General features: G+C 34.8%; 2 protein-coding genes across 2 annotated transcripts; one reads left to right on the top strand and one right to left on the bottom strand.

Moving 5' to 3' along the window:
* Window positions 1-2,025: 2,025 nt before the first annotated feature.
* Window positions 2,026-4,382, top strand: LOC105787473 (pathogenesis-related thaumatin-like protein 3.5). The gene is made up of 4 exons (XM_052624265.1): window positions 2,026-2,127; window positions 2,214-2,280; window positions 2,363-3,053; window positions 3,764-4,382. Exons 1-4 carry the CDS (start codon window positions 2,041-2,043, stop codon window positions 3,885-3,887), a joined length of 969 nt encoding a protein of 322 aa, XP_052480225.1. The 5' UTR covers window positions 2,026-2,040; the 3' UTR covers window positions 3,888-4,382.
* Window positions 4,383-5,615: 1,233 nt separating this feature from the next.
* On the bottom strand, window positions 5,616-8,664 carry LOC105787472 (calmodulin-lysine N-methyltransferase). The gene is made up of 7 exons (XM_012613873.2): window positions 8,448-8,664; window positions 8,210-8,366; window positions 7,993-8,072; window positions 7,041-7,101; window positions 6,773-6,888; window positions 6,518-6,650; window positions 5,616-6,120 (listed from the first exon to the last, which is right to left on the bottom strand). Exons 1-7 carry the CDS (start codon window positions 8,545-8,547, stop codon window positions 5,841-5,843), a joined length of 927 nt encoding a protein of 308 aa, XP_012469327.1. The 5' UTR covers window positions 8,548-8,664; the 3' UTR covers window positions 5,616-5,840.
* Between the last annotated feature and the right edge of the window lie 1,174 nt (window positions 8,665-9,838).

Genomic DNA, 9,838 nt, shown 5'->3' with positions numbered 1-9,838 from the left:
CCCAAGCCTTGTTTGACTTAAAATATGAGCTTAAAATTTTGTCCAAATCCGTTCATATTTACAAAGGATTAACCCAAACTCATTTTAGGTCCGCCCATTTAAAAAAAAATATTTATATTATATTATTTTAATATTTAATATTTAATATGTTTTTTATTTTTTATTTATTGAAAGTTTTTATATAGTCATCATTTTAATGTTTATATTAGAATAGTATTATATATTTAGTATAAGTTTATTTTTTAAAGTGTTCTAAATAACATAATATATAAAAATAACATAATATAAACTATTATAAACTTAAAAACGGGCTGGCTCGAGCTTGAATACTCAAGGCCCAAGCTCAGCCCGGCCCATATTTTAATCGAGCCTAATTTTTTTACCCAAACTTATTTTTCAAGTCTAATATTTTTGTCTAAACCCTCTCAAATTTTGTGCTGGCCTTCGAGCCCATGTAAGTAATCCGACTCATGAACAGATGTAACTCGAACCCATTATTAAAACTAATATTTTTATCTAAACCTTTTCAAATTTCACAATAATCCTCCGAATTTAAACAAATAACCCAACCTCAGACAAGTCTAATCCTTCACCATTTGCCTTACAACTTCACGGCTGGTGTAAGGCCACAAAGGAGTTCACATGATCTTTTGACATTGACCTTTGTTTCCTCACAAGTAGTCAAATGTTTATATTGTTTGTTTAAATCCCATTGGAAAACTCAAGCCAAATTTAGAAAATAATAAATAAAACCCCCCAATTGACCATTGCAGTCAAGTTGCTTGCTTGTATGTGTTAGTAAAGGTATATATATATATATATATAAGGGCCAAAATTCCTTTATGCTAACACTTCATGTGCATCAACAAGTAAAATCCTAAATGAAGGTCAAGTGAGCTGAACAGAGCTCACCAACTTGCCTCAGCTAGATCCTATGTTGAGTTGAGCATGATGGAGCTAGATACTGATGTTTTACAGCCTAGATAATGATCCAATCAAGATTTCCACCCAGCAAGTTTAAAATATTGACAAGTTGCACAATGATGGCCATATTTCCTTTATTATGAAGTTAGTCCTTATAATTTAATTTGGTGTAATTTGATCCTTCTATTTTTATGAAGTAAATAGTTTAGACTAAAATTTTGATCTGGGTTTTTCTTGAAAGAACTTTTTTCAAATCATTATATTGATGCATATAAAATGTTAGAAGGAGTAGTTTAAGAAAAAAACCAAATCAATGGCGGAACATGCGATTAAGATTGGGAGGGGGTTAATTAAATATTTCAAAAATTTTAAGGGTCTAATCTAAAAAAATTGAGGAACATATTGAGAATTTTCTAAAAATTATGGAGGGTTTAATTAATTTTAATTTTTTTGAGAAGATTAATGCGAATCTCAAAAAGAAATGGAGGGACCTAATTAAAATTTTCAAACTTTTGGGGAGCCAAACCAAATTATGCCAAATTAAAGTATATGTTGAGTATGGTGATGAGGCACATTGCAGTTCCGAACAAAAAGTTCAGGTTTGAATCCTAAACACAACATTGTTGGAGGGCAGCGATGAATCTTTGAAAGGATTAGTATTTAGTCTCATGAACAGTCAAAAAGAAAAAGTACAGTAACCAAATCTCAAACTTGAGCATAGTAAAAGGACCAAAACTGTAATTTGACCCACAATTAATCATCCCTGTCAGATCCTTGGATAACTTGCTTGGTGACTACCCTCCAACAACTTGCATGTATAAGTTGACTGCCATTGGTTAAAAATATGAGACTCGTAGGTTCTTGGTTATGTTCAAATTACCTGTCAAAGTCATGGTCTCAAATTGCAAACCTGATGTCCTTTCTGCAACCTCAAATATACAGAAATCCCAACGTACCTCATCAATACTTCCAAAAGCCTATTTCATCATTGATGTATTCTACTATTTTATATATATATATATATATATATATATATATATATAGATGTCAGCTTTATAGCGACAATTTGTTTTGGTTTTCCTAAGTAAGCAAAGAAAAAAAATTACTCGGACAGCAATGGCCGACTGCAAATGTTTGCAGGTTGAGCATGTGCCTCATCATACATGCTTCTTTGCTCTGCCCCACTGCCCATATCATCACATGGTACCCACACATCAACATTAGATTTACTTTCTATATATATATATATGCAGCACTCTTAGTACTCACCAAAGTGTTTGCAAATATAGTTTCCAATGGCTGCTTTGCAACTTACGATTGTATTGGTTATGTTCTTCTTCCTTCAACTATTCTCAGGTCATAAATCATTTCGCCGAGTTCATTTCTCGTCGTTGTTGTTTTTGCTGCTGTTGTTGGTTTTAATCTGGTTTTATTACAGGTGCTCGTTCGTCGACGTTTACCATCATAAACAAATGCAGCTATACAGTTTGGCCAGGAGTATTGTCAAGTGCTGGAATCCCACCACTTTCACCTACAGGTTTTGTTCTTCAACAAGGAGAATCGAAATCTATCGATGTTCCAACATCTTGGTCAGGTCGGTTATGGGGTCGAACTCTTTGTACCCAAGATTCTTCTGGCAAATTCACTTGTCTCACTGGAGACTGCGGTTCGTCTACGATAGAATGCTCTGGTGCTGGTGCTATCCCTCCTGCAACCCTTGCGGAGTTTACATTGAACGGAGCTTCGGGATTGGATTTTTATGACGTTAGCCTTGTGGATGGATACAATTTACCAATGATGGTGTCTCCACATGGTGGTAAAGGAGGTAATTGTAGTTCAGCCGGATGTGCTGCGGAATTGAACGGTAACTGTCCTTTGGAACTTAAAGTTGTTGATAGGAGTGAAGGAGTGGCTTGTAATAGTGCATGCAATGCTTTCGGGGACCCGAAATATTGTTGCAGTGGCGCTTATTCGACTCCGAATACGTGTAAGCCGAGCTCGTACTCGAAATTCTTCAAGGCAGCATGTCCTACTGCTTATAGCTATGCTTATGATGATGGAACCAGTACCTTTACTTGTGCTGGTGCTGATTATGTCATTACTTTCTGCCCTACTACACCTTCCACAAGGTAATAATTGCATTGCAAGCCCCTCGGCTATTATGATTTAGTTGATCTGCTACTAAACAAATCATGGTCAATCCATATCTGTCAGTTGAAATTTCCCTATTCTTATGGTTTGGTATTGGGAGCCATATGGGGGAGGGACCATACATTGTTTAGTCCCTGGATGGCCTGCATGTACCTTTTTGGTAAAAGTACTATGGAGGTCATTGTATTAGAAGTCGGATTACGTTTTGTCACTTAAAAATAAGTAAATCAGTCTCTATACATTCGATCAAGGAGCAAATTAGTCTTTTTGTTAAAAATTTTATCCATTTCTAATGTTAAAACTGGTCTCTATATCTCATTCATGTGGCATGTTACGTGTAACTATCTAGTTATTTTGTTAGACACGTCAGTTTTTAGCAATAGAAATAGATGAAATTTTTAACGAAAATGACTAGTTTGCTCTTTGAACTAATGTACATGGACTAATTTTTTTATTTTTTTAAGTAAAGGGGGCAAAATGCAATTTGACTCCTATTACAATTGCCTTTATGGTACTTTTAACTTATTTTTTTTTAAATGTTCATCTTCATATACACTTCCAAAATCAAATCCTCAGCACTGTCCCATGCTGCAACTGCATATGCCGTATACAACATTTATGAGCACCCCCCCCAATCATCATCACATCGAACTTATTTTGCCACTGATGTTGATTTATTTTGTTGCAGTCTCAAGACCTCTGATCCCATGGCGGTCGATATCTCAGCTAGTTCCCGGTCTACTTCATCAGCTCTCATTGCCGGTGCCATAACCAGTTTGGCCATAATATGGCAGTTCTGGCATCTCTTTTGACAATGCCAAGCTGCCAACCGACAACATTCAGGACCTCAACTATTTGCAAACTTAATCGGAAACCGAGTGAAGATCAACAGTTGGCCACACAACCTAAAACCATCCAATGATATCGCATAATCACCGGCCTGCATTTTCTTTCCAACTGGAAAACCAGTGTAATATATAAGTACAAAAGATAGAAAACATATATATCAGACATTACTAGAGGCAGGCAAGATAGAGGCATATTTTTCAATCGATTATTAGACATAAAATGCAGGAAAAAGACAATGATTAGTTGGCTATGGCTAACGTTAATGGTTTGTTACCGTAGCCTACTAATGCCAAAGGAGATGAGTTCATTTGTCTCTATTTGTTCTTTAAGAAATGTAATTATTTAATGATTTGTTTAGTTTAAGATATATGGTGTGGGTTTGGCCGTCACAAGCCTTCAATTATTTTACCAAATGTTCATTATTAAATAATTTATTGCATCTGATCTGAATTTTTTAATTGAGTTAATGTAACCGCGGTTCTACGTGGTAGATCAAATGGGTTTTAAATGTCAATTTGGATGTCCTACGTAGTAGTGCAAATTAAATTTATTTAATTAAAAACTTATTTTCATCTCAGCAACTGGATATCCAAGTCGACATTTAAAACCCATTTAGACTGCCACGTAAGATTGCCGCTAGGGAGGTAACGGAGTTTAACGGTAGAGTGACCACTTCGTAACAAAACGATAACATAAGTGACTAAAATGTAATCTGAGGCAAACAAAAGTAACTTTTTGTAGCTTACCCATTTTTATATTTATCAAGTTTAGGGATCAAAATGGATTTAATCGTTTAAGAAATAAAAAAAAAAGTGTATGTACCAAAATGGACCTAATTATCAAGTCTAGAAAATAAAACTTATATGGGTAAAACTACACTAATAATTACCCAACTATTAGTGAATTTATTTTTTTGGTTACCCAATTATGAAAAGTTATAAAATTGTCACGTAATTAATTTTGTCCTTTTTTTTGTCACTAGCTGTGGCTGGCTAATGGTAGCAACTTCTAAATTTGACTTATGGCAACTTTTAACCCTCAACAATTATAAATTATGTGAACTTAGTCTTGATTCTAATAAAATTGAACACTCAACATTTACACATTGAGTAATTTGGTCTTTTTTTTGTAATTTTATTTTTTTTGGTGAAATTAAGGGTTAATTTTAAAAGAAAGAGAAAAATGAAAATCGTTATCTTGAATTTTATATATTAATATTATTATTTGTATTTATTCAAACAAATTTTGCTGATAAATTTGTTTTTTAACTTTTAGGTGAAACGGTAAAAAAAAAAGTAAAACTGCAAAAAAAACCAAATTTCATAATGTGCAAATGTTGAAGATTAGATTTTTAAAATCAAAACTAAATTGACACAATATATAAATGTTAAGTATTAAAGTTGCTATTATGTTAATTTTAAAAACTACAATAGTTAGTCAACTGGTGACTAGAAAAGACAAAATTGAATAGTTGGGTGATTATTTTGTAATTTTTTCATAAAAGACAAAATTAAATAGTTGAATGACTATTTTGTAACTTTTCATAGTTTGGTGACCAAAAAAGAAATTTACTAACATCAGTTTCATAGTGTAGTTTATCCTTAACTTTATTGCTCGGAATATTCCATGCAGAGTTTCGGTGCATTCATCCATGCTTCATTTAAAAGGGAAGACACTATGACAAGGATAAATTAAAAAATTAAAACATCACCATGTTCTTTCCATTCCCACCATGATAAAATGGCAAAAATAGCAATTGAAGTTGATATGGAAAGTGCATGTACATGTGAATCTTGCTGTCTTAAAAGATAGCAACTATACCACTCATACCTGCACATGACATGGGTCAACCGGCAAGGAAAGATTCCCACGAACAGTTGGCAGATGATCATGGGATGAATGCCAGTTGCTGTAGTTTATCTCGTAATTCTTATTAACAATGGGTAACAATGATCTTTTTCATAGCCAGGCCATGACTCATCTCCGTTCATGAACTGTTGATGACGATTCCATATTTCCGGGTCGTAGATCTCTGTTATGCTGAAAAGCAAGCCATTGTCCTTGATTTCCTCCAGAAACTTATCTAATGAGTTACCTCTTTTTGGGCTGAAAAATATAGCTTCAGAGGGTCCTGGTTTTTTCAACAAGAGCTCTGTTACTTGAGCAAGATCTTTGTGGAATTCCTTGAAAAAGGTGCTGTTGAAAATAAGATGTTAAGCTAAGAATAAGGCAGAAGATAAGCGCACCATTAAAGTGAGAAATTTGCAATACTACATGCCTCTAATGGTCCAGATACTCCATAACCTGTCCCTACTAGGTTTCTTTCAGCCTCAAGATTGAGGTCACAAGAGTAGGTTCGTGTGAGGCTTGCTCCCGTCCGAACGAGCCTAACCTTTTTGCCTTCAACTCATAACAAAGGCTTTTCTTTCCCCTAGTTAGCGGACTATAAGTAGTCTCAATTGATTGACTGCTTACATCGTCCACAACACTAGATCAATTATAAAATCGAGTCATAATTCCTAGTACAGGGGCCTCTATGGTATTTTTGCTGATGCAAGTGTTATTCATAACATGAGCCAGTAATAGGCCTTACCAATCACTTGCAACGATGACGTCGAAAGTGTGTGAGAGATTTGAAACTTCTTTCTCATTCCAGTGCAATTTCATGGGCTTTACTCTTGTTTCACCAAATGCTCCAGAGTTTGTGTTAATATTATGCAGAATATCTTCATGTTAAGGAACCTCAAGACATATATTCAAAGTGAATAGGAATGAAAGAAAAGGAATTACAGGGAAAGCTGTTTCCTCCATATATAACAAGGTATTTATGATGAAGTCAAAAGGATACAATCGACCACTTGAGGATTTCCATCTGAAATTACTACTTCTAATGCCTCTGTGGTTGCTGCAATGGTTAAGCCAGCTAAGCCATAACCTGACCCGAGCTCAATAACTCTTTTAGACCTGGCATTTTAGAATTATAATGCAGAAACATCATCCAAGTGAAAAGGAATACGGAATAGCTCGCAGATCAGCAGAAGCAGCCAAATCATGGTATTATCCTGGTTCTCAAGCTCGAGCAATTTTATTAAAGGAGACTAACCCTACATACGAACCTGAACATGTCTGCATGTGATAAGCAATAATAGGCAAGGACATCTTCAGATGGCCACTGACCTGTATAAGAACATTTCAAATGAGAAAACGAACAGTTTAATTAAGAAAGACAACTACTACTTGAAATTAACTTATAAGATACATATTAGTGACTAATAAGATACATAACATACAATCAGAGTTGCAATAAGGAACTAACTTATGGCCATAATAACAGAAATAGAGAAATTTGTTTAAGAAGTTCTATTGGTTTCAATAAGTTAGAGAGTATCAATCCACCTTGCAGCAAACCAGACACAAATCTTACTCGATAAAGATAGACATGTTGAAGGAGGGTCGACTCCTTCGGGAGAAGTCTTTGAAGTGTCGTTCAGCCAGGTAGCCGAATTGGTGCCCCAACAACTGAAAGTATTGTCCTCCGGGGAAAGTTTTGTCTCCCATGCTCTACCGGGAGCCAGTGTGCGGTAAGCGATTGACCTGAGGGCTTGATTCACAAAGCCAAGAGTGCCCTCGGCTGTATGTGGATGTACGGCCACCCACCAAGGCAACATGAGTGTCTCACCCTTGTTGGGAAATTTGGTACCACTTGGGCTAAGTGGTACCATATTCCCCAATAAAAGACCTATATGCCAAGTACGAACCCCATCAAGGGCGAGATGCTTACGTCACCATGGTGGGTGATTGTATATCCACGTATGGTCGAGAGCGCTCCTAACTCTGTGAACTAGGTCCTCAAGGCAGCCGCTCACGGCATGTTAGCTCTCGACAGAGCACAGGAGACGAAACCTTTCCTGAAGGATAATAACTTATGTTGTTGGGGGTCCAGTTGACTGTCTGGCAGACATTTCGAAGACTTCTCCTAAAGGAGCCGACTAACCCTCAACAAGACATGGAAACAAACATCAGAGGAAAAAACTTGAAATTGATAAACAATGGGTAAAAGTAACTTACAGACAGTCCCAGTATTGTCAATGTTGTGTCTATTACAAATCTCAAAGTCAGTGAGGTCTGCATTATTATTCAATCTCTGACTGCATTAAGTTCCAAAGACAACAAACAGGATTAATGTTACAACACTTCCATTGACTGCTCATTCCACCAAGTGTTCGAAGAAATGTCGGAAAGAAACTAGAAAAACAAAAAGGGAATCGAGTCTATGAAAACTCACGTTAAAACAAGCTTGGGACATCCTTGAGTGGGCAAGGTGTAGCAAAACTGGGCATCTCTAGACTCGTGATCATGATTTAGCAGCTGACACGGTATCAAGTTGAATCCTTTTGCTGCTTTTCTGGAAATGAGCTTCATGCCCAATTGCGATTCATCTTCTACACGATGATTAAAATCAGTGAGCAAAGCTAAAACAATGCCATATAAACAAATTGAGATCAGTGAATTGAAAAGGGTACCTGGATTTTTGGCACGATGAAGAACAGCTCGACTAAGGATTCTCCATCTTAATGAAGAAGCTGAAGGCTTTGAACTTGCACTGTTACTGTTCGTTTCCATTAAACTTCGTTCAATTTGATCTCCTCGGTAAAGCCTGAGAGACGGCCTTTGAGGGAAAATCAGATTAGATTCTGGTGACAGATGGTTTGAGATTGGGTTCGGTCAAATAAGGACCAAAATGATAAAATGGTTAAAAAATGAGGATTAAAATTTCCATTATGCCAATTAAGAAAGAGGCATTTCATTTAAGTGAGCTGTTATGTTTGTTCTTTTAAAAAAAGTATGGTTAGTGATTGCTGAACGAGATTAGATGATCGGTGCAGTGAATCAGTATTCATCAATAAATAGAAGAATATACTTTGGATCCAAATCAATTTAATGATCAGTGATGGAGATCGGAGAAAAAATTATTTGGATTTTGGTTTGTAGATTTGTGATATTTAAAGCTATTTTATGAAAAAATTAAACTTTAGAAGAGAAGGACGATGAGAAATTTCGATTGATGTAGGTGGTGCGAATAGTGAAGGTCATACAATAGTAATTTTAACAGTCTAATGACTTAAATGAAAACTTTCAAATAGTTCAATAATCATTTTGTCACCTTTTGAAATTAAGTAACTAAAATATAAGCTTACTACAAATTTAGTGATCTTAGGCGTAGTTTACCATTAATAATTTAACAAAGGAGTGGCCAAAACCTTCTATGTTAGTGATAAAATTGAAAGTTTTAAAATATGAGTGACCAAAACAAAAATAAATTAATATATTATTCACCAACGTGTGTAATTGATCGACCTTTTGGTTATTAATTAAACCATTTAGTCCCTCAGCTTGATATTTTTCTCAACTTGGTCCTGAAATTTTATAACTTTTATAAATTTAGTTTCTTTATTTTTATAATGCCGTTAGTTGGTTTAAATAGTTAATAATATTAATTAGTTCGATTAAAAGGAAATGCTTACATAAACTTTTCGTAAGAACACTATTCCAAAAGAAAAAATTATTTTATCATGAAGAGAGGGTCAAATCAGAAATTTTTGGGAGGCTAGAATTAAGTTGCATAATTTTATGAGGTTCAAATGTAATTTTACCGTTTTAATAGTTTATACATTTATAATTTTTAAATGATTGTATCAAAATTTTATATTTTGAGGATCAAAGTGCAATTTTATTGTGTACTAACTTAAAATTTTATAAACTTCAAAGGAACAAAAATTAGTTTCCCATTTTGGGGAGTCAGCCCCTGCATGAGAAGTTTTAATCGGTGGTTTTAAGAGAAAAAAATAGTATAATCATTTTCATAATTAATTTTATTACTACTAAGTTTTTTAATAAAAACTGAATTTAATTA

Source organism: Gossypium raimondii, chromosome 2 (genome assembly GCF_025698545.1).
Source record: "Gossypium raimondii isolate GPD5lz chromosome 2, ASM2569854v1, whole genome shotgun sequence".
Classification (NCBI taxonomy): domain Eukaryota; kingdom Viridiplantae; phylum Streptophyta; class Magnoliopsida; order Malvales; family Malvaceae; genus Gossypium; species Gossypium raimondii.
Note: the sequence above shows the minus strand (reverse complement) of the source record. Positions and strands in the feature narration are given on the sequence as shown.